At 32.6% G+C, this 26,808-nt stretch overlaps 1 protein-coding gene across 1 annotated transcript in view; it reads left to right on the forward strand.

The window, feature by feature from the left end:
• The first annotated feature begins 3,017 nt into the window (after nucleotides 1-3,017).
• Nucleotides 3,018-26,808, forward strand: part of LOC121119601 (colorectal mutant cancer protein) — a 187,320-nt gene continuing 163,529 nt past the window's right edge. The window contains exon 1 of the mRNA XM_071889209.1: nucleotides 3,018-3,275. Coding sequence (XP_071745310.1) covers nucleotides 3,169-3,275 — 107 coding nt within the window. The 5' untranslated portion in view covers nucleotides 3,018-3,168. The remainder of the gene's footprint in view (nucleotides 3,276-26,808) is intronic.

Below are 26,808 nucleotides of genomic sequence, written 5' to 3' on the forward strand. Positions count from 1 at the left end.
GTTTCGCCATCAGTAATGACTAAAAATGTAACCTTAATCCTGATCTTATAAAATTTTAGAAAAATATTCGTCTAGTTTTGGTTTTGGATCTAGATCCGAAATTTTAGTTACCCTAAATTTACTTGAATATCCTGGTCTAAAAATCCAAACCGACTCAGATACGAGAAAGTATGGATCCGTTCTATCTTTATGTTCAGTAATGTGGTATCTTAGTTAAAAATAAATATCCTGTTTAGTTTTTAGTAAGTTGTCTTTTCCCCTAGTCAGTGTTCTGAACGTTGCTGGCTTTAATTAGAATAAGCGCCTGTTAAGCTTTAACTGTTAACATCAAATAATGAATAATTATTATGCCATATTGGTGAGGAATTGACTAACTATCAACGGATTTTAGCTTATATTTCGTTGTTGTTTTTTTTAGAGGAAAGGTTGCCAAATACGACGTTTCAGGTTCCAACTACAAAAAAGTATCGTGCTTGTCTTGGGGCATAATATTTTTAACAACTAACAGTTGCAACTGCATCCAGTCTCCCTTCTCTTTTAATATGTATATATATTGTTTTTTGTATATAATATTTACATACAAGTAAGAGTTCCAGCTTCTTTGTGTTTGAAACAAGAAAATCTGGATATGAGTCTGCTTAATAGCTGTAGGTACTAGGTTCTATTATTATAGTAATAAATTTTTTTACCTTAATATATTTTTATATGTCCACAAATAAGTACGATACATACAACATCATATAAGCTTGAAATTTGATTATGATCCCTTGGTAAAAGCTTTTCAGTTCACCTAGAGTCATGACTTATCAATTGTTTCTGCCTATATCCCTCTATCCCTATACTCCCAGGGGCATCTGCGGGATTTTTTTTTTTTTTTTTGGGTAGATGGTAGGTTCTTCCAATCCAAAAATCCAATGCTATTTACAGAAAAAAAAAATTACAAATATATATCTTAAAAAAAAATAATTCAAATATTAAACTTTCATGTAAAAAGCAAAAATTCCTTAATTTGCGTCCTTATATTGTACAGAAGCACGTATACGTACAAAATTAACTGAATAATGATTTGTCGAGTGATGTGAAATTTAACACAATCCTTACGAGTGTAAATCAGAAGTGGGGACTTGGAATCGAAAGTCAATTCAATTCTCAATTTGTGAAAGTATCCTTTATTTTCTAAAGACTTGATAAAAATATTCAAGGACTTGGGGGGTATGGGGGGGGGAGCGCTGTGAGCAAAGACTTGAAACTAAATGGTACTTAAATTTGGAGTATGAGAGTTGTTTGAAAAGTGTCGACCTCAATGTGAAGATGGGAACACTCGTAAATAAGAGGAGTACTATTTGGACATGTTACAAAGATAAAGCATCCCTCGGAGAAGTATAAAGAGTTACAAGGAACCTATGTTGAAAAATGAAAATAAGAAAAAATATTTTGTATCTTTGTTAGGTTGGAAGCTTTTCGGACCACCCATTATAAGGATTTGGAATTTTGAGTAAAGACTTGAGACTATACTTAAACTTGCAGTATAAGGACTTGTAATTTACTTGGACTAATGAGCCAAGACATGAAAATCGACTTGGACTTAGAGTTGAAGGATTTTTCCCACTTCCGGTGTAAAAAACAAACAAAAAACATAACTTATTAATTATTCCTCTTTCCCTCGTTAAATCACTTATCCAAAAATTTACAGAATAATTTTTTGTCAGCCGTGGATTACTTCTTTTCCCTTTATCAGGATTTAACACCTTGATTAGTTATATTAGCTCTTGTTAAGCTGTGAATTATTCAGAATAGTTATCCCACATATTCGATTTGGGAAGAATTAATTAACTACCAACTAATTTTAGGCCTTTTTTTCTATTTCTTATTTATGGAACAGAAAGATTGAGAGATGCAATAATGTAACAACGTCTAACATGTCTAATAGAGCGTTTCATGTGACTCACGTCAGCATTCTAGGGGGGGACTAAACAATCTAATGAAAATAAACCCTTTTGACTTGTTGGTGAACAACTGCCTTGTATTTGAATGTCAAAATGGAACAAACAAAAAAAACTTTTACTTCCTCTTAAACAAATAGCTCTAACATCGATATAAAATGACATATTAGGCCCTGATATTTATTAAAAATGTGTAATTACATCATAATACATTCTTTTATATATATACTCTAGACCAGGGATTCTCAACCTTTTTTTCAGTAATGTACCACTTATATAATATTTTTTCAGGCAAGTAACTAGCGCAAAGCGTTTTTAGTTTCAGTGATGTATAACTTGTTTAATATTTTTCAAAATATCAAGTACCCCCTGGAGTGCCTCCATGTACCCTTAGGGTATGAGGTACCCTTAGGTTTGAGAAGCACTAGTGTAGACAATAAATTATTTAATATTTTTTAAGGGATAGGATATTTTTCTCTTATTATCCAATTTTTCTCGTTCCCGATCCATCTGGAACATAATTAATTGTACAAATCTTGCCATTTCTTTTTTTGATTTAATTCAAAATTCATTGTTTTTTTTAATTTCACTTACACAAAAATTATATTTTGCTTTGTTATCAGCTGTCCGTGTTTCTGCTTCTTCTTTTTCTCTAATCAAAGTTCTAAACGTGAATTGGTTAGATTTGAACTATCTCTTGTTAAGTTGTTAACAATGATTATATCGTGAAGGATTTTGGGCCATTTTTCTGATTCTTTTGGAAGGAAAGGTTACATCTAGATTTCCTGAAATTTTGTTCATATTTTTTTAGTAAAAATAACCTTGAAGATGCCTTCATTTAAAAAAATCGCTCTATAGATGTCTATAATATAAATTAATATGAATAACTAAGTAATAGTTATCAGAGTAGGAAGAAGCGGGAAAATTTAAATTATATTTTATCAATGTTTTTAGGTCACACACACACACACACGCTTGCAAAGATGGAAGACGAAGAAAAAAAGAAAAACAAGAGGAGGGGGGATCTCTCCTTTTCTCCTTCATTGCACGCTTTATTATTCATGCCGGCCGGTTAGTATCATAATAATTGTATTGTTTACATCAGTGATTGCTTACACATTGTCGAGTGTGGTGTGGGAACAATAATTCTGAACCAATTTACAATATTGTATCCAAAAATTTAATGATCTCCTGTTAGAAGGAGGAGTGAGTGTACGAATAAAGAATGGCGGAAGAAGGAGACTACGAGGAAATAACGAATCCACGTAATTTGGATGCTGCCATTAACTTGTTCCACGCGTGCGATAAGGATAAAGACGGATATATTACCAGGTCAGGATTTGCAATATTTGATTTTTTATAAAATAAATACTATTTATAATGTTACCCATCTGTCATAGTTTCTTTCAGTAGGAACCGTTGGGATCTAGTTTCCCTCAATATTAAAAGTGCCGGGACTTTAATATCCCCCATACACCCTTTTAATTTATATTTAATTTTGTTGACGGTGTAGAGTTTTCTGAACAGAGAATTGAAATAAATGAATTGCAACCTTTTGAATACAAATGAAAGGAGGATTAAAATAAACCGACTCCGAGTTACCTTTAAGTTGTTGTTCCGAAGGGGAGCCCATATGGAAATTCTCTAATCGTGCTACTCGGGGAAAAATGTAATATCAGTCGGAAAATGTCATGCAGATTTTGCAAAATTTTGAATATTTAACAATAAAAATACGATGTCCTATAAAAAAAAAGGTCAATTAATATAAGGTTATTTGAAAAAAAGATCATACAAAAAAATTGTCATCTTAATAAGAGTTATCTAAAAATATGTTTTTTTATAAAAAAAGTCAATTTAAAATAAATTCGGCAAAAAAAAAGGTTATCTAAAAATATGTCTTAAAAAAAATTTGGCTTATAAAAATGTCGTTTAAAATAAAAATTTAAAAAAGTTCATCCTCCCCAAAGAAAAACTCTGGAAATAGCCCTAACCCTTGATATTCCATAAGAGACAAATTCACAACATCTTCAAAATAATCAGATCTTTAACTAAATTTAAATCTACTCTTTTTATGATCCTACCAAAGTAACTAAATTAACGATATGGTTCTTGAGTTTGATCTTAGTCTCGATATAATTTATCGTATGCCTTGATCTGTTCTGTGTCTCGATTCCTTGAAAGTTAAGGTATCAGTGTCAAGACCAAAACTAAAGCAACCAAATTAAAATCATCTTATTAAAAAACAATTAATTTCTTTAGGTCTCGATCTCTTAAAGTCTTGATAACGTTTTGGTCTCCATATCTTAAAGTTAAGTCCTTTCGTGGTTTCGGGCCCGGTGGTCTTGATCACAACACCACTAATTATTAGCAAATGCACCTTTAAAGAGTCAATATCCGAGTAGCCCTCCTACTCAAAGACTTGATATTTGTAAATGATAACGACTGGTTTAACTACATTCCCCTCCGCGTCTTTATTTTTTATTCAAAAGTTTATAATCTTTCAATTGCTAGTTTCCGTTTTCAAGCCTTAAAGCTGTCCACAAAAATGAAATAGAAAGAGACACTTTGTGATCCATGAGCCAAATTGTAAACCGTAGCCAAATAAAGTTGGAAATTAGGAGTACATAGATTTGCAGCTCATGTTGCAACTGATCCACTAACTGGGGTTCTACTGAGTGTTACAATATCATAAATTTCTCCTCAATGAGTGAGTTTTGAATTTTGATAAAATTATATCAATTGTATATAATCAATCATTCAGATGATATAAGTTACAGGAAAGACAATGAAAAACTAACTTCATTATGACAAAAAAATATTTTTCTATCAAAAACTACTTTTATCCCTCAAAAACAGTCTTTATCCTATATCTTAAAGAAAAGTTAACAAAAATTATTAATTTATTTCTGAATAATCGAGTTTTGATGACTGTTGCTTTATTAATGTTTGAGAAAAAACAATTATTGCAACCGCCCGTATTACAACGTTCCACGATCACACCCATGATATCTATTTGTGTATGTTAATGTTAGAATGGTGGCAAATGAGTTTGGATAGATGACTTCCCTCCTAGTCTTTTTAATTACATAAGAGGGGATTGTGACATTAATTTCTTTTGATTAATATATAATACTATTCATCAAATGATAACAAACTGAGTACTACTTATAATATCTCATCAATGAGGATGCAAGAGATTATTGCTGAGGATTCACATAGTAGGACATTCATAATATATTTGATATTTTTAGGGATTCAACATAAACACAGTCTTGAACAAAAAATCAAGAAAATGAGCAAATCCCAATTTATTAATTTTCTTCGTATAAAATTACAGCTCATTATTTCATAGACATATCTGAGTCAATGTTAGGCTTCAAATTTGTGGGGTGATTTAAAATACTCAAGAATTGAAGCTATAGTTTAGAACCTTAATTTGATTTAAGAGACTTATATTGGCCTCGAAATGGTCTCTTTCATATGATAAATCTATCAATTTCTCATTCATTAATGAATGATCATCAATTTTGGATACTGTGCAATTGGTGGGACACCTAAAGGGTTCATACGAATAATAAGTTGATAGAAATTGGCGAATTTTGTCGACAAATACAAATTGTTGACCCAGTACAAAAAAATACTAACTTTCAAAGCATAAAAGATGAGTAGAAATTCTTTTGAGGGTAATAATTGATGGAAATTCTAAATTTTTCAAAAAAAAGAATAGCCAAAAGTTAATATTTTTACATGTTTAGAAGAAAAAATGTGCTATTAAATTTTTTCAGTTCAAAACCATGCTTTGTGGCTTTACCAATCCTATCTGAAATTAAGTGTTCTTGGATTTGGGAGGGGGGATACAAGTTTTTCGGTATATTTTGAAAATTATACGAGGGACTAATTACCTTAAACCCCACGCCTTTTCTCCAAACTTATTTCTTTTTTTATTAAGTTGTGCATATAAAAGAAAATGGGATGGAAGTAAAAGGGTTGACTATGAAAACAATTTTTATGCAACTACTTGTGAACTTAGCTCCCAAAGAAATATGTAGAAATCGCAGCGGGATGTGATATGTAGCACGTTTTGGATCATTCTTGCAAAAAACTACCATGGCAAAATCATCAAACCAACGCCAACTTAAAGCCATTCTAGCTTTCCCCACTATGTATCTTCCAAACAAGGATTGATGGATTCTTCAAGAACAAAGAGGATTTAGAAAACCCAAGTAGATGTAAGACACAGTCACCATCAAGTATCACCTATTGATGTGCCCACATAATTTCTATTCCAATAGTGAAATCCCATTATGCCAGGGCATATTCTATGTTGATAGCTCATTGTTAATCTCAAAACGTTAGAGACTATATCGGAAGTGGTACATTTCTGAGGGACTACAGTGTATTTCAGAGTTTGTCTACTCTGAAATAATATATAGAGAAACTAATCTGGAATTTCATTGGCCAAAAAAAGATAGGTGTAAAAAGAAGTACGGGCTGATGATAGAAAAGAGAGGTAACAATTGACTGAGCATGAGGTTTTTACATGGAAGTTCTTACTTCTAAGTTTATAAAGTAATGTAAATTCAATAATATAGTTTTGTGTCCTCCAAACTTCAATATCGATGAAGATATAATCACCCAAATATTGAAAGTTAAATAGTTGAATCCTTTGTCCAGATAGGACATTTTTGTACTGAGTCAACGAAATTTGATCTTCATTCAATTTTGAGACAAGCTTTCTAGCTTTATTTTGTGTTGACGGACTATACTTTTTCATAGAGTCACTCTTTTGGATTTAATAAAGGATTTGACAATATAAAAACGATTCGCAACACAATAATAATAATTATGAATCCTTCTTTATCCCTGAACTTCAAGGGAATTCCCTTGCAAAGTAAATATAGCTTTTCACTGACGTCACAAATTACATCATAATTGAAGGCGATGACATCTCATAGTTGATATTTTTATGAAATAGAATAAACAAATTTCCAATAATTCATGATGTAACTTAATTGAATAGCAATAAAATAAAGGATTTAACATATGTTTTGAATACAACTTATTGACCATTGAAATAATGATATCAAAGTACACGGTACTAAACAGTGACGCCGGAGCCATAGGGGGTAAGGGGCCATTGCCTCCCCACATTTACGGAAATTTTATGTTAATTGCAATAAATAAAAAATTATCCTGTCTAAAAATGTAAAAATATCCTAATTTGGGTGGAAAAAATTGAAATTGATTCAAATTTTACCAACGACCCTTAAAAAATCAACTCTAAAATTTAAAAAAAAATTGTTTTGTTTCTTCAATAAAAAAGGGTTAATGTCAAATTTGAGATTTATAAAAAAAAAAAAAAACATTCAGTCGAAATTGTCAAAAAAGCCCCTCCCCCAGAAAAATCATAATAACGGCCTGCCTTCATCCCCAAAAATTCCACTAACGCTCTTGATGACGTCACACTTTTATAATTTGGGCACCCCACTTACAAATAAATACTGGGGCCAGTGGTACTAAAAATCCCTATGAAATGGGTAGATTTTTACAATTAGTTATGTTCCAGATGGATTAGGGGCGAGAAAAGTATGTTAATTAGGTGCAACATATCTGATCTTTGTAATAGTAACAACTAATTTATTGTCTACACCTTGTAAACAGGAATGTATAATTACAAATTTTAATCTATAATTAGGGTTTGATATATAATAAAGTTAGACGCTAGAGCGATATATTTTTGAAAAGAGAGCAAAGGTGTAAGTCATTGGTCAATCCTATTTTGACATCAAAATATACGACAATAGTTAACGATTTTTAAGCATATTCTTATAACACTTATTTCTTAGGCCACCCCGATGGCCAATATGAACAATGCTGACGTATCATTAAAACGCTCTAAAGGATAACCTCTTACGTAGTCTTAAATCTTTCACCCCCCTCTCTCGGTCCTAAGGGCCTAAGGACCGATTAGTTGGTCCTACGGTCCTATCTTTTTATTTTCTCTTTAGCCTTTGTCAAAATGGAAGAATATAAAGCGAAGAAAATAATGAATGATAACTTAAACGTTCTATTCATATACCTTCTACTTTTAACTTCAAGTGTCTTTGAAAGAGGTTATGAATTATAACGAAACTTCAGGGACTCAAATGGCGTAGAAAGTAACTACATTATTTCAGCTCTTGTAGTTTCCATAAAAGACTGATAAAGACCCGTCCTAGGACTAACAAATTCTATTAGAACCGGACTGATAGGCCTACAGTGTGTTTAGTTTTTAGACCGATCCAACACTACTCTTTAGTCATCCTCAAATTTAAAAAGAAAGTGGCGAAAGGTAGTGATCAATATTTGTAAAAATATGTTGACTTAGTGATATTTTTTTTTGTCCGCTAGGGGCATGGGGTATATTTGAATATTACTCTACTATACGGGCACCATGAATGAATCCTTTTAACTGAATGTACAATGTGAATTCTGAACGAAGAAAAAGTAAGTTACATCAAGATGGGAAATGATAACGTAACGTATCTACTGTATAATAAAAAGCGACATCTTATATAGGGGAAAAAATATATAAGTACGGCAAACAACGATATGAAAAAATTAGTATTCAGAAACGCGGGCGTTAACAATTAATAAATCATTCCTTCAGTGCTTGATCTATGAGATTAGATATAAAAACATCGTTTTTCCATACTCTTTGTATTTGGTTCATGACCAAATTTGGACAAGGATTTATTTTTTTGTTTGAGCCGATTTAAATGGAGTTATGTATACATGTATGTATTAGCCTCAGGGGGTAACAATAATTAATTTTCATGATATGATATTTTACAAAATTATAAAATATTTTTATCTTTTTTGGTTGTTATTATAAGCAGATGCATTGATCTCAAAAATGATTTTATTCTTAGATCAATTTAAAACAGTTTTTTAAATAATCTTTTATACAATGATGGATTTGATCAAAAATCGTCTTGAAGATCGTTGTGTTTTGGATTGTAGTTCGTAAACCACTCATCTGATGGATACATATACTCATTTGATAGCTATTGAGTTATTCAACAAAATACTTTAACCAATTATTTTTATTTTGTTATAAAAAACTATGTTTGGCCTAGACTATATTTTTCCAAATTAAATATCTCAAACATAATCTTCCCTGAGTTTAATAAAACTTTTATCAGAACAAGATAAGTATCACAATATATCTCTTTAGATTTTTTTTATAGAGTGGAATGTATATGGGCTGGAGAGATATAAGAAGTTTAATTAGTTCATATAAATAAAATTATGTAATAAACTTCGCTCATATAAAAAAACAACATCCTTGTAAATGAAGCAATGTTTTTTTGCTAATATTGTTTTTTCAATAGTGACTGGTTTACAAAACAATTGGTTGTGTTAATAAAACAAATAAACAAAAAAAAAAAAGTTATACCACTTCCCAACAAATAATCAATTTATGCTAAACAATTGTAAGGATGGCTTAAATTTATAGGCATTATACCAATGGAAACAATTCAACTTGAAATCTCATTACATGATTTTATTTATATGAAATAAAGAAAGACTCGAGATTAAATTACCAATCAATTTATGTCTAAAGATATAAAGTGGAAAAAAGTCTTTGTACAGCAAGTTCATATCAATTCTTTGCTCACAATTCCACAAGTCCATGAATATTTTCATCGGGTCCAGCTCAAATTCTCAGTAAATAAAAGATATTTTAACGAGTAGGTACTTTATATCAAATGAAAAAAATTGAAATGAATATCGAATAGAAGTTAATTCTTCGCTTCGAGTTCATACCAAATCTTCGCTTTGAGTTTAAGTCAAGTTGTGAGTATTTGATTGGTTGATCAAGTTGAGTAGCAAGTCCCCACCTTTGCAAAATACCTGGGTAAAAACATATACTTCCCATTAAAGTAAGGCTCAAATACTTTTTAAAAATTTAACTCGCCAACGAGTAATTATAACAAGTAGAATACTCGTTTTTGCGGAGAATATGCGAATACTTTTTACATAGATATTCCGGATACGATTATATCCCGGATTCGGTGTTCTGTAACAACCTTCCCGGTAAATTCATTCATTTCCTGCAAAATTCATCCCGAACATTTCATTCCCACTTTGAAAAGGAATATTTAGTGATCTCATACGGTTATATTTGTAAACTAATTAATAGTTTTTGTGTGAGGTTGTACCGGGAAGAATGAGCAGTCAGTACTGGAGATCAGTGATCGTTCGTAGGTGTAAATGAATGATTCTATTCGTCATTATAAATTTTCAATAGTGAGAAGGAATTGGATCTGGGGATATTATTGGTACATTGGGAAATGAAAGTAACTCCCGTCATTGGTTTTCCCTGCTATCGACTATTGTCGATCCCTACTCATACTCTTTCTCATCAATCCACAGGATACCCACAGGATAAAGGAATACGCCTTGGGCCCCTCTCTGTACATTGCTACACAAATACTACTCACTAGTCTAGAAATAAATCGTATCACGTCAATAAATATCCTGTTCAATGTAGGAATGAAATGTCCAGGGATGAATCTTACCAGGAATGAAATTACTGTTGGTCAAGTCCGCATCCATCCCTAGTTTGAAGTTGCCTTTAATCATGGATATTGTACAATGTACATAAATGTAGTTTGGATTATTAATTAAAAAAAAAAATCACATTAGCTGATGCGAATATATGTACATAATAGAGTTAGTGAATTGATTCTCTGTAAATTGAATTTTAATATCCTTTTTTTAATAGTATTTACGCAAAGGCTCTATGTATAAAAAAGAGAGAGGATTTAAGGCACATTTATCTATAATATATCTATGTATGAATAGGATTGTATTTATATATTACTTGTGTCGTAGTTTATGCCTAACAGTATAAACTAGTAATGAAATTTAGGGAAGAAAAGCCATCAGAAAGGGCAGAGCTTGTCAATATGAAAATGAAAAAGAAAAAGAAGAAGAGATTGACATAATATTATTATCTAGGGAAGACCGAGAACAGTTATAAGCAATAGTTTTTGTTTTAGGATCAATTACTCGGAGATGGGTTGACTTGTTTCAACAACATACCAATAAAATAAGTCCACCATTGTTAGAATTTTCAATTTAATGTATCGTACAGACTGCTGGAAAGGAAAAAAGATTTTGACAAAACATGCTCAACCTCTCATACACTATGACGTCAATATTAAAAAGTGTGGTGGAAGTCAAACATCAGTCGTACACACTTTACGGTATAACCTTCTATTTCTATTAACCTTGGGATGAGTACAATGCAATAATTGAATATTATTCAATGGATGGAGTTCAAATGTCCAGAGCTGTATTACTCCTAGATACAGAATAACAATATAATTTGAATAAAAATATGAAATGAAAGTATGACTTAATAGTAGGTAATTAGACTGAACACTATTCTAATTAAATAATGCATTTTAAGACAAAGAAATTGCAACGTGTACAACTTGGTTTTACAAATTGATAAGGGTACAGGCATCTCAACCTGTACACTACATATACATCAAAATGAGTTGAAAGTATCAATTAGTAGTTGTTGTTGATGAGAATGATCAATCTTATAATTAAATTCATTTGTGATAAAGGGTATGTTCCAACCTTCCACGGCCTTCCCTACTCTTATAATTGTCTAAAGTATTAATATGTTCCTCCACGTCAATAGTTGTTTTCCCTCTATTATTATAATAATCAACTAGCTATTTGTTCAATAAACCACCACTACTTCCACGGATTGACTGTTTATGATATATATATATATTTTTTGTATATAAACATTCCCCTCAAAGGAAACAGAAGAAGCTTCTTATACACCATTGTGTGATTTTGTAAGAGAGGTTAAGACATACAACGAATCTTTTATGTGTTAGTGAATGAAATATGACTTGTGTAAGGGAAACAGAACATATACGACTTGCATATCCACAAAGTACAAAATATTCATGATTTTAAGTACTCTGCATGGTCCTTAGATGTTGTAACATGAATCTTTGTTCCGTTTTTTTTTTTACTTCGCCCTCTATCTACGTCTTTTTGTGATACTATGTACAAAGTATGAATACATAATTTACTATACGTTTACATAATTACAATTGTTGAACGACTAGAATGGGTACTTGGTAGAGTGCAAAATACAATTTGGCGAGTTTATTTCAATTGCTTTCAAAGTTAGTGTTTTTTTATAGTATCGTTTTCTGTTACTTGACTTCTCAAAATTTAATGACATCTTATTGTGAACATACATAATCTTCGTACCAAGTTTGATCTAAATCGATTCGTAACTTTTGCCGTAATCCTGATGACGAACAAACATAATCTCCGTAAAAAACCAGAAATGGAGAAAATCCCAATTTATGTTTTTACTTCATATATACATACAACCCATATTTCATAGACGTATATATGTCAATTATAGGCTTATTATTCATTTTTGTAGGATGATTGTAGATACCCAAGAACATTAGGTATAGTTTATAAACTTTATTTTATTTAAGAACCCTATTAAATCCATTTCAAATGAGAAATCTATCAATTTCTCAATCTTTTATTGTGACGATCAATTTTGGATACTCCAAGTACAATTTTCGGCATACTCAAAGGGCCCATAAGAATAACATATTAATAGAAATTGACGAATATTCGCATAAAAGTACAAACGTAATTCACACTCAATTTTGAGAAAAATCAATCTTCCATGTTTTTGTGTTGACGGGCCACATATGTATATCAATGGACTGTTTTTGATTCATGTGGTTTTACTTGTCTTTTGAGTTTGTGTATACTGGTTGCAAAATTAGCTAAAAATACATTTTTATTTTTGGGTTAGATATCTTAGACCGATCTGAGATCGTTATAATTTTCGTAGGATTAAACTACGGTCCATGCTCGGTCTTGACCGTGTCACAAAAGAAAAGAAAAACAATATGTTGACCTTTGTATTGGAACGAGTTTCAACACTAATATAGTTATTTGTATATTAGTAGCCAATGTCAAAAAAAGTAACGTAATTCTTATAAAGAGAAAATGACTTTCGAACTTTATATATAAATTAAAATCAGAGCACTTTTCCTGGTAAGAAAAACAGTAACAAAGATGCCTGGTAAATTAAGGATGCCCAGGGCTTCAATATGAATAGAAAAGAAGAGGATATGAATGTATCGGAATCGAACAATCTCTGATTGCAATATGGTCCTTCCCCAGAATACATATCTTTCAAGAACCAAGCCTTCCTCATGTTACACAATGACTTGTAAAAGACGACCTTTCCGTCTTCCAATACTCTCATATTGGAATATGCCATAGGCTACATATCAAGGACAAGGTTCTTCATGCATGATCTTTAAGTCAAAGTCGACAAGTGCTCGGATCAGATGCTTTCTGACTACAAAATTGGGATGTGTTCTGCTTCTAGTTTGTGTCTGGAAGTAATAAATAATGGCTGTTGATAAAGGAGGAGGTACATTATCTAAAAAAACAAAAAAAAAAAACAGGTTACAAAACCGTTGTATTCTTCTGTCTTGGGCTGTAAGTCGTAAGCATTTTCGATATTTAAAAAAAATGGACTGAAAATTAACATGTAACCCTACCAATTTAAAGAATGTTTTTGAGGAGAGCAGCTGAAATGTCATGAAGTTTCATTTAATTAGCTGAAAGCAGTTCTAAAATTAAGATAATAAACTCAAATGCCACTCCGTATCTGCCAAGGACAGTGGCAGGAATTATTCCATGTCGATCCTCAATTCTAATTTGAGTGCAACAGGGTGTTTTACTTAAACCTCCACGACAAATCATCAGCATTACAAAACACTCGTGCCTACGCTTTAAAAATAGCACGGTGTTCCCTCTCTAGCACCAAAATATACAATGTATTTAGTACATTACCTGTCAATAATTCTACTTTTCCCCTCCTCATACGTGTTCTGAGTGATGATTGGTTGAATTAGAAATGCCTCTTGTTCAGCTGTAGAAAAAATATATAAAAAAACAACTCTCAGTTTCCCAACAACAACAACAAAACTTGCACGTTCAAAAATCCTTAGAATTTACAGCCCTAGTTAATCCAATGACTCTGATCTTTCAAATATATTATGTTCTTGAAGTTTCGCATGTAAAATGTAAAACAAATTACTATATCTTTCGAACCTTGTTAAGTAAAATTTATTGTTTACCCAATATATGATTTTAAATAAAAACTGCTTAAAAGCTTTTAAAAACTGTTACTAAGACAACTGCATCATTTTAAATGATCACTTTAAATATATTTTGGTCGTTAAGACAAAACTTATTTTGTTTTGTTTTTTAAATAGATGTGCATTTTTATGAGTTTTAATATGCAAATAATTCATTTTCTTGATGGCTAAAGTATATTCATAGCTGCTAGGCCTTTTCTTAATCTGTATTCTACTTAAATAATAAGATATTTAAACCCTTTTGTCCATAGAAAAGCATTTTCTTTATTCTCATATGAAAATAGGAAAATCATTATTTTATAAAAACCTGAGCTTCTCTTTTTCATGGTCAAAAGGGTTTAAACGTCTTATGATCTAAGCACTTCCACAGTGTGTCAACACAAAAATAATCTTAAACAAACAACACAACACTTTTTAAAAACTTCATTGCCTCATTTCTAGGGATGTAGCAATGTCAAAGATATAATATCCTGTTCATTTCGAATCGGACGTAAAATTTGTGGCATAAAACAATGCTTGTTAAATTACGTTATCCTTATATATCCTTCACCTATTTTTATTAGAATAAGGTATATTTTAATTAAGCTTAAATGCAGAATAATGGTAAACTACTCTCATGCATAAAATATACTTTTATTAAAAATTTAGACATGTAAATTTTTTTTTAAAAATAATATAAGCATACAACCCAATATTTAATTGAGATATTTTGGTCCATTGTAGGTTTTGTATTCAACTTTCTGGGATGAGTGTAGACTTTAGATACTCAAGAATGTATACTTTAATACAAAAGCTTCATTTGATTTATCAGAAGTTTAATTTAGCTCAAAAATGGCCTTTTTCGAATAGAAACTACTAATTTTGAGGGTTTTTTAAAATTTTAAATAGTGGCAATGCATTTTTACTTCTTTAAGTAGTGCAATTCGAAGCATTTTCAAAGGATTATTGAGAATAATCCTCGTTCTTATAAATGGAAGGTAGTATCTAGGATGTTCAGACACAATATCAGAAAGCATAAACGGCACTCATTTTTCACTGAGCCTGAGTTTGGTCATTTTGGACAATTTAGTCAATCTTAGAAAGCAGAGCTTCATTCGAGCCAACCTTTTTTGAGTTCAAGTCAAGTAGGGTTATCATTTCTTAGGAAGTTGAGTCATTGAGCAAGATCTTGTTAGTAATTCAAAAATACTGTTTAATCTAATTATTTCTTTTTATACTGTAAGGAAAAGTAAGTATACTTTATGCTAGTCAAAAACAGTGATAAATAAAACACTCTTTTGTCGGTTTGTAAAAAAACCAAACGAAGATATACAGGGTGTCCACGATAAATTGGAACTATCTTAAAATTCAACCTGCTTGATAAAAATGGAATTTGGAGTGTATTTGTTCATATGAAAAAGTTAGACATGATATTAAACAATAAATTTATTCAACATGTCCTCCCTCAGCAGCCACCATTTTCTCCATCCTGCCTCTAAAGGATTTGCATGCCCTGATGACTTCCGCGGAATCGACAGCATTCGTAATGGAGCCCTTCAGGGCCGCAATGCTCTTGTGGCTGACCTTGCACACCTCCCTCTCCAACTTTCCCTACCAGTAGTAATCACACGGATTGAGGTCGGGTGAGTTAGAGGGCCAGGTGTTGCTATCCCAGAAAGTGATGTCGTGGGAGTTGAAGAGGTTAGTGGTTCTCATAGCGATGTATGCGGGCGCTGAGTCTTGTTGGAATATGAACTCCCTCCCAGCGGCCGTATCCTTCATCCAGGGGATGACGAACTCCTCCATGACTTCGCAGTACCTTATCGTGTTAGTTGGGATTGAAGGAGAAAGGAGGCATCACCTCACCGGTGCTGCAGATGACACCCAGGGTCATCACGGAGGTCGGGAACTTTGTGGTGAAGACCGCAGGGACCTCTTCTCTCTCCTTGGCAAGCCACCTGTCATTCTGGATGTTGTAGCTTCTGTCGACAGTCCCGTTCTTCCTGTCGGAGAAGAAGATGATTCTTCCTCCATGGCTCTTCAGGTCATTGAGGAGACGCTTACCGTTGGTGGGCCTGGTGGCCTTCATGGATGCCGTGAGGGTGTGTTGTTTGGCCATTCGGTATGACCTGTACCCAAGGTCCTCATTCACAGCCTTGCAGACCAGCTACTTGCTCACTCCACGGTTCTTGCCCAACCTGGACAAGGAAGTCCCCGGCGAAGCCTTGATGGACTTCCGGAGGCCTTCAAGGAAGCGGGGAGTGCGGATTCGGTCACTTCTCATGTTGTGGACCTCGTGGCAGACCTTCCCTTCAACCTCCCAGGCATTGAAGACCCGGTACACCGTGGTCTTGGGGTAGTTAAGAAGCTTGTAGATAGCAGAGGGCTTGTGTCCGGCGCGAGCCAATTCGAGGATGGTGTCTCTCCTTGCTTGTTCCATGATGACTATTGTTTGTTGTCAAAACAATTGTGGTGGAAGTTATAGTGTACCCAACCTTTTATATTAGTATGATTTAACCCCGAATATCCACATTATGGATCTGGATGAAGTTTAAAGTAGTTCCAATTTATCGTGGACACCCTGTACATGGTAGCCCTGACAATTCGAAGAATGTTTGGGAATAGAGCAACTTAGCTATTATGACGTTTTATTAAATCGTCTGCAAGTAGTCGTTAGTTGAAGGAAATCAACACAAATCTCACTCCGTGCATATCAAGGACATATAGGCTGGAATTACCTCGACGTCGATCATCAATTTTACTCCGAGTCCAGACTTACAATTTCTTTTAATTAAACGTGATGCCGTTTATTTAGATTAGCTACAAGCAACTCTGATGAAGTGGAGTGGGAGAAGGAAATAAACAAGGACATTAACAAGAATTACTCCGATGTCGATCCTCAATTCTACTCTGAGTTTTACTCCGGACCTAAAATTATAACTTCGTAACAAATTCTATAAGTTACTCTTCGTAATACATCGACTGAAAAGTCCCTGGCTTGATACATAAATGGCGGTATTTTATTTTTAAATTGACCTCATTTTAAGTTAGTATTAAACTTCAAAAGATAGCTGTCAATATTTTATGACGATCCATTCTATGGTTTGTGAATTATTCTGTTAAGTGTGACGCTACTTTTGTACTTTCCGAAACAATGGATTAAAAAAAAGAAGCCAATTTTGAACGGAAAATAAGTTGATTTCTTTGTTAAGCCATGACTCTTCAGGCCATGCCTTACAGTGCATCCGATGACTTGTTATAATATATGCGCACGGGCAGAGCGACAAACTTTGTTTTATTAATATAGATTCGATCAAAATATTGAATATTTTGAGTAGATTATGGAAATTCTGTATCGTGAAACGGATAATAGCATTGTTTTATAGTGTTATTTTATGCTTAAAAATCAAGATAAAAAAGGGATTTTTTTAATCACGCTGAAAAAACTCCATCGAAAAAAACCCTGCTGAATATAATCATGCAGACCACTGTCACTACCAATCCTTTTATTTTTGAATTCTACTCACCTCATACGAAGCAGTTAAAGTCAATTATAAGTTATTTCATTTACAATCTTATCAATCAGTCACACAATACTGATTTTTTTATACAAGCATAGGTCGTTTTTTAATGTTATTAGGATGATAAGTGCTTATTATTGGGTTTTTTATATTATATACTTGTATAACTTCATCCCCACAGAGTTTGTTAGTCATAACCTGTTCTTTCATGTGTGTACTAATAGTATGATTAATAAAGTTGAAAAGAACTCAAAAATTCATTTAACTTTCAACTTTTTTTCTTGATATTATGATCCTTTTTATTTTATAACTTCTCTCCCTCAATTACTGATGATAGAGTATATTTTACAATTTCAAAGTAAACTCCATATTCTTAAAGTGCTTACGATTTATTAGTAAGTAACACACCCCCAAGTAAGTAGTCCCCACAAGCACATATAAACCATGAAACCCAGTGAATTGAAAAAAATAGTAGAACCATACACCCTAGAAATTAGACTAGATTTGCCGGGTTTTTTGATCAATTAGGGACGAGAAAAGAAGCACAATTAGAGAAACATTTCTCTAGTTTTTTTCTTTCCGTAATGAAGTTGAAGAGAGGTTAGGTTTTGGTTTGTTAGTCACCAGGATTACGTCAAAAGTTACAGATGGATTTTGATCAAACTTTGTTCGAAGATTATATATGGTCACAGTAAGAGGCCATTAAATTTTGAGATGTCTAGGTCAATGATTAAGGTAACACAAAACGTAAAAACTGCATAATCGACCAAAATTGAGATACATTACTCAATTTGATTTTAGGTGGAGGTTTTGTGTTTTACCGAGTGTCTATTCTAATTTCCATTGTAAAAGCTAATTTTTATCTACACTATGGAAATAAAACTGTACACCGATGGAATAACATATTTTTAATACATATTAGGATCTGATAAATAATAAAACTAGGCAATTAAAGGGTTCGAATTTTTATAGACACTAACGTTTAAGTCCTATTATTCGATGGTTATGACATTCAATAGTTTTCTATTTTCTTTAATATTAATGAAAAAACGTCTTTATCTTTTATAAAACTTGATCCTTCAGGTACTCTAAATGGAACCACACCAATGAGGCCGACATCAACAATGTTGAAGTCTCTTTAAAGCTTTTTCATTGCAGTGCTTCTAAACTGAGGTGATTTTTCTTCAGTTAAGCAGTGTGTTTTTTTAATGAGATGTTTCCGGACACCCAGTAATTGCCTTAAAAAGTGAGGAGCTTAACTTCTTTCTATCTTGTTTACATGTAGAAAGGCTTATCGTTAGTAGAATTAGGTAGGGTCATTGTTTATAAGGTACATCATTTATACATAATAGTTTCATTACTCTTGAAGATATATAGGTTACTGTGTCCTATCTTATATAATATATACAATGTACATAGAAATTATTATTTTATGAATTATGGTACCGTGGGATTTAGAGCTTTTATTCAGAAAGAATCTCTTGGAGCTTATATTAATAAAACAAAGTTTATCTGGATGTATGAATGTATGTTGTAACAGTAATTTTTGATGGAACAAATAGCAATGTAGTCATATTAATGATATCTCGCCATCTCTTTTCATGTAGCATCGAGCGTGTAAACAGAATGCACTGCAAATAGTGCTCCCTGTTGTAAATCATATTAATATTTTGGATATAAGAAATAATAATGTAGTCTTAAAAAAAACACATCCTAATTGATGTCATGAGGGATCAATTTTGTCTTATTTAAGGAGTTACAATGAGGCACTGGACCACAGTCCTCCGTTCTAAATAAGGACTGACACAACGCTAGAAGACTCGTGAAGAACTCAAAAACTCGAACTCGAAAATTTTGACTGGAATCCAACATCAATATGTACACATATTGATTTATCGGGTGTAAACTTAATTCTGACACACTTTATATTAATGAATTTATTTGTGCTTATTTCTGTAATATATATTTATTGCTAGAGGCTTAATATTTTGACATATAGTAAAAAAAAACAACAACACTCATATGGACTCAATAACTCGCAAATACCGACTTTGAGGTGACGCGGGTGTACTTTAATAATAAATGATGATTCAAACTTTTTCAATTTTCTCAAAATTGAGTGTGGATAACATTTGTATTCTTCGTAGAATAATCTTCAATTACTATCCCCTCAGCTCCCAATTGTACCCCGAATGTTGGGAGTGTTTTCAAGTACCCCTGGGTCCCAAAATAGGATGCAACCCACCACCGATAATTGAAGAAACTGCTAAGAACCTTTCACAAGCCCCCAATTGTACCACCAACATATAGCAGATTATAATATTAAGTCAATAAGAACCCGAAAACACTCCTAAAATTTGGGTTACAATTGGGTGGGGGATTAGGAGGGGGGTCTTAATTTTTTTTTTCAAGTTTTTGCGGTAAGTTGCATCCCATTTTGGGACCCGGAGGTACCTGAAAACACCCCTAACATTGGGGGTCCCATTGGGGAGGGTTTGTAAGGGACTCTTAGTAGTTTTTCAAGTATCGGCGGTGGGTGGATCCTGTTTTGGGACCCAGCGGTACCCGAAAACACTCCCAACATTCGGAATACAATTGGGGGATGTAAGGGGCTCAAAGTGGCTACTTGAGTATCGTGGGTATGCCCTGTTTTCTCATAAATTTATACGAAATACCCTTATACGAAAATGTTTTATACGAATATGTTAAATACGAAGTTACCTATTACCTCTATGGTGTATATTTGGAGTAAAATAAAAATTAGGTTTTCTTTTTTTCTTGATTTTTGTTCAAGTTTGTTTTTAGACTGACGCTCCACGTATATATATTTATTATCTATATTGACCCCTTAACATAGAAAAAAAATACTCCAGATGAGTCAACCCTGGTCTAGAGCAGGCTGTCTCAAAGTGGGTTGGACTGTATCAGGGGATCCACCAAAGAATAAGTATTTTGACATCTAATTAAAAGTTATAAAAAAATCTGAGATTTTATATTAATACTCGAAAACATATAAATACATATATTCGTTTTTACATATTATGAAAGAAAATGGTATAAATTCTTTTTAAAAGCTAAAAATAGGTAATTACATACCATTTGGCTTCACCAGTATTGGACATGGGGCATGCTTTTGTCGTCAAACCAAGGAATGGTTCTGAGCAAACTTAAGCTATACTCAATATACATATCTTTATGCATTTTCAGCATTTATGCATATGTTCGAATTAGCAATTGTAATTAACTTAATGCAGTTTTAGGGCAGCTATTTGTTATTACATAATCCCTGCCTCACCCTAAGGTGTCGTTGTTGTTATTTATGAATGATGTAGCTTCTATCCTGTATGAATAGATAGGTACAACTTGGAAATCTGACTCCCATTTTTCCTTTTTTCACCTTTTTCATTGAATAGTTTTAAGGATTGGCTTTTTTTTTTTTTTTTTAATATTACGAGTAGGTTCGCTCTCCGACTGCATTCCTTTATTGTTTGAATAATATAAAGCCGGATTCATATCTTGAAGCGTAGTACATACATAAGTTGTGTTTTATTTGCTCTACCTCTAAGGCATAGATTATTTTGCTCTATATATGTACCTCATCAACATGAATACAATCTTGAACAAAAATCAATACAATTACAAAAAATCCAAATTTATTGCTTTACTTCATAAATACATACGACCAATTATAGGCCTACTATTCAAATTACGGAATCCAACCCAAGAATTTTGGCTATAGTTTATAATCTTTATTTGATTTTAAAGACTTAAATTAGTCCCGATATGGTCACTTTCAAATGAGAAATCTATCAATTTCTCATTATTTTATTGTGATAATCCTTTTTTTTTGCTCTATGTATGTGGTCCATCAACATAAAAACAATCTTGAACAAAAAATTACGAAAAGAAGAAAATTTACTTCCAAATATTATATATATACCGGTAGTTGCATAAATACGCGGACTAATTTTTAAACGCTTATATCTCGAGGTTCCGTGACCGGAAATAAAAAATTTCAGCACAAGTAACTTGGTAAATCTTTTAGCTTTGTTTTTGTTTTTCTTACTCGCATCAAACAAAGTCGTTTACGATGAATGACGAGGCCAAACGTCATATGGTTCCCACCTCTTCCGCGCCGGTAGGTCTGTCAAGGAGATAATCAAGGACACTGGACTATCCAAGACTACTGTGTTCAAGGTCCAGAAGCTTGTCAAGGGGGAAAAGATCTGAAGGAGGCTGTTCGGATCGGCAGACCACGGAAAATCAATGTGGATGAGGTGAAGGAGGCCTTCACAAAAATATTTGACCACCTCAATCACCTGATTTGAATCCCCTTGACTATAGTGTGTGGTGGCAAATTGAGAAGAAGGCCTGTGCTACCTGCCACCCGAATTTGGACTCATTGAAGGCCAGTGTCAATTAGCAATGGGCAGCCATGTAAGACCATTACATCATCAATGTGTGCACGGCCTTCCGCGGGTGCTGGGAGGGTGTCATAGCAGCGGATGGCGGTTATATTCAGTAATTATATTAAATTTTATACCAGAATAAATTCTCTATTATATCATTCTCAAAAAAAAATACGTCATACGAATTTTATTACACATTTAAGTATTTTCCATAAATAGTCCGCGTATTTATGTAACTACCGGTACATATATATAAGCCGATTATGGGCTTATATTTCCAACTTTTGGGATGAGTTAAGATACACAAGAATTTTATCTATAGTTTTGAAATTTATTGAATGAAGTATACTTAGGACCCTTTTCAAACGAGAAATATGTTCATTTCTCATATGGTATATATCTTTTTTCACATATGTTATTTATTGCAAGTTTCATTTGTCATTTTGCTATAATTAATTCTAAAAATCATTTTTGAGTGAAGGGAGATTCAATTATTGCATTCAAATCCTTCTTACAAGTACTGAAAATGTTTCATTGCCAATTTGCTTGTACATGTTATAAATTGTGCACAACGTATACAATGAAATAACAATGTGTCTTAAAGTTAAATGTGGGGTGCGTCAAGATAAAAAAATACAAGAAAATGAAAAAATCACAGCCCAATATTTCATAGACATATTTGAGTAAATTATTGGCTTATTCTTTATCAAATATGTGGAAATGAGTTTTGATACAAAATAGTTTTAATATAGTTTAGATCTTCTATTTTGACCCCTTTCAAATATAATTTGTCAGTAATTTATTTTGACGATCAATTTTGGCACTTTAAGTGGCATTTGAGGTAAGAGTAAATTAGAATAATTTGTCAATATAAATGGATGATAATTAGTAGATGAATATAAATGTAATTCAGACTCAATTTTGAGAAAAAAATCTATAGCATGCTTTTCTGCTGACAGACTACGGATGTTGTATATGTTTGTTGTGTACATGTTGCAGCATGTATAAGCAGATTGTACAAGTTCTGCGTCTCAAAGTACTTAATTGAATTTGTACATCGGTCACTTTAGTTAGCATTAAAATATTCATTGATTCTATCATTTCATTGGGATCTATTAATTTATATATTTATCATGTATTTTAAAAAGTAATATAATTGTGGACACATGGACTTTTCAAAATAGTAATAATATGATTATGTACAATATCAGAGGCGTCCACATTGTTAAAAAAAATCATAAAATTACAATTTTTGGAGAAAAATTTGAAAAATTTAGTTTTTCTTAAAAAGAAGTTGAAAAAATAATTTTTTGTTTAAAAATTTCAAAAATCCACAGTTATTAACAAAGAAAATTAAATTTTTCGAAAAAAAATTGCAAAAAGCAATAGCTATTCCCAAAATATTAAATTTAAAAAAAAATTAAATTTCAAATGTATAATTTAAAAAAAAAAATCACGTATTTTATTAAATTTTTCCGAGAAAAATTTCAAGAATTCATAGCTATGACGAAATTTTTAATTTTTGGAAAAAAATTTCAAAAATCCAGAGCTGTTTACAAAAAATTTCAAATATTAAATTTCCTTGTAAGAATAATATATTCCTTATTTTTTTGTTGGGGGAGGGAGGGGGGGAGCTACATGGAATGTTTTTTTGTCCTCATCAGTAGTAGGTCAGAAAATTGTTTATTGATTGCAATTACTAAAATTTTTCTGAACATGCTATAAGTGATAGGATTTTTGTAGATCACAGCAGCGAGACTTATAGATTTATGCAATTAATGAATTAAGTGCCTTTTCAACATCTGTTAGATAATTATTTTTTTAAGGGGGGTAAGGAAATTGAATAACTACTATAAAGAGGATAATTTCCTGCATTTAAATAGTATTAGTGGAAGGTTAATATTATAGATATATTTATATTGGTAATTTACTTTGAACTTTTTTTAAAATACGCCAAAGGAAAGCAAGAATTCTTCTTTTAGAGATAGATGTTAACACCACGACGATCTACTAAAGTATGAATAATTAAAAAAACAAACAAAAAAACCTACGTACCTACCATTTTTCCTCTTTCAATCTTTAAACTGTGCTTTTTTCTGCAAAAATCTCATTCCTATTTATAACTGACATCCCTTTGAAAAGTTGTAATGTTATTAAAATAAAAAAAAACTTTTTTCTTTATTCTACAACTAATCAAAGTTTGGAAATAAATTGGAGGAATATGTTATATAGGATGCCATGGCAATTGAGCTGCTTTGACATTGTGATGAAGAAAATCCCATAAAAAGTGGCCTGAAGGCCAATGCTTGGCTGTTGTGTGGTAAGTTAACTCGGCATTCAAATATTAATTCTAAGAAAATTGGCTCATTACTCAATAATGGTTTTTTATCTACTCAAATAATTGGTTTAGATCTTTAAAAAAATATTTTGGTCGGATCCTACTCTTAAAATATTATGTAGAGAGCGTGGGTGGGGTTAGAGTTGACACACAATTAACTTGCTGCTATATTACTTAACTTGTAGAACTGATCTTGAAACGTAATACTGCATCAATTAGTAATGATCATTTAAAAAAAACCCCAAAATTACACAATCTATAATGATCTATAAATATACTATGCAATATTGAGACTTGGATATATTTTGGGAAAGTTCAAAACAATATCCAACTTTTGGCATCATAGTTGTGGGTACTTTAATAGCTGTAATATTCAGTTTTTTTTTTAAATTGCCCCATCCATGAGAGAATTTAATAGGGGGTTCTTTTACGGGGGTCCTACAGAATAACTCTTAGAAAATTACTAGAATATTTAACCGTGTCAACCTACCCTTGTATCAGGTAACCCCTATAAGTATTTAACCACCCCTTTTCTTACTTCATTCATTGCTTTAATCCCTTATCGGATTGATCTATTTTTACATACATTTACAATTTTTTTGGGAAAAAAATTCTATTTATTTTTTGTAAAATAACCCCGCCTGACATAATATGAGAGACATATGTTATCTCTGATTCATGAGTGACAGCATATCAGCTGTCGATATTTGAATCCTTGGAGAGGGAAGAAGTCATCAATCATTATCAATCTGCTGCTAGAGAGGAATATTATTTTAGACCCACGGATTGATCCTCTAGGAAGGCTACATCTTTAAAACAATAATCCATGGATCCCTTTCGTTCTTCACGGTTGAAGTCGTCATGATCCTGGATTCACATCAATCAATGAATTCTTGAAGTTTATGAACTCATTGCATTTTGAAGTCCCAGCTTAATCTGATTTGTCAAGTTCACATATTGATGACTCATTATTTTAATGAAATTTATATTAATTGGTTAACTTTCTGCGTACTTTAATCCCAATCTAAGCTCACATAATCTATTCCTTTTAAATATGATCTAATTTTAATATAGGAAATCGCCTGTAAAATGCGTTATGAGGTTAATAATATCTGAAGGCAGATATTGAATGCCTCTAATTTCAATGCTAGGTGTCAATCTTTTGTGAAAATACCTTTAAAAAAATAGACACTATAAAAGCATTATTAGTAGTGGTGTAATCAGTAGCTTTTTGGCATATTAAAAAAAAAGAAACCGGAAATAAACATTAACAATTTAAGAATACTTAGGAGGAGAGCAGCTTAACTATCATGACGTTTTATTTGATCAGCTCCAAGCAGCAGTGACGAGGTTGGGGTATGAGAAGGAAATAGACAAGTACATCGGTAACATTGGTGAAAATCCACTGTATTTTTTAGCTTGGCTGTTTTTTTTTTGGAATTGGTAATCTGAAGAATGGATTTTCTTTTCCTCAGCTGTTGTCATTATTACTTAACTCCTGTGTAGGTAACGTCCAGTTCTACTACATTCAAAACCTTGTGTGGGCTCATAAATGACTGAGAGTACCTCTGAAGATTTATCCTGGAGTGTTAATTGCAATTCTTCGTTGTACTCAAAGTGAAATAGTCAACTTGACATGTTAAAGGCTCATTATTTTCAATTCATAACCAACTGGTTATCTTTATGTGGTCTCAAATACCAATCTAAGGTATCTGAAATTACCTATCTTTTATATTACCGGGTGCAAGGAAATAATATTTAGACTTCGTCTTTGCTTCATAAATCAAGGTTTTTGTGAATGCAGTAAAATTGTTCCGGTCAAATAGTACAGAAACAAAATAGATCTTCCATAGTTTCTTAAAAGCCGAGAAAATGCCATCTGAAATTGACCAACGAATTTCGGTCTGCACCCTTTTGGACGACTACGTGCAGGCCTTGGAGGAGAAGTTCTTACAATGGGTCAAACCAACTACCCAGACATGAATGTGGTGTTCCAGCAGGATGGTGCGCCTGAACACACGTCCAAAAAGGCCCAAAAGGGGTTGTAGGGCAACTTACCTTTCTGGCCAAAGCAAACGTGCCCCCTAATCACCAGATGCCAACCCATTGGACTTTACTCTTTGGGTCCATGTTGAGTCCAAGGCCTGCACCGTTCGTCACCCAAATATCAACAACCTCAAGCACACCGTTAACCCGCAGTGGGATGATATGTCTGAGGACTACATCTCCAATGGGTGGAAGGCCTTCCATGGCCACCTGGAAGCCATCATTGCTGCCAGGGGGGCTACATCGATGATTAGGATAGCAAAGATATCATATTAGTTATTTTTACTTTATTGACATACCGTATTACAACTCGTTGCGGAAATACATCTTGATGAAGTTCTAGATTGA

This window comes from Lepeophtheirus salmonis, chromosome 6, assembly GCF_016086655.4.
Source record: "Lepeophtheirus salmonis chromosome 6, UVic_Lsal_1.4, whole genome shotgun sequence".
Lineage (NCBI taxonomy): Eukaryota > Metazoa > Arthropoda > Copepoda > Siphonostomatoida > Caligidae > Lepeophtheirus > Lepeophtheirus salmonis.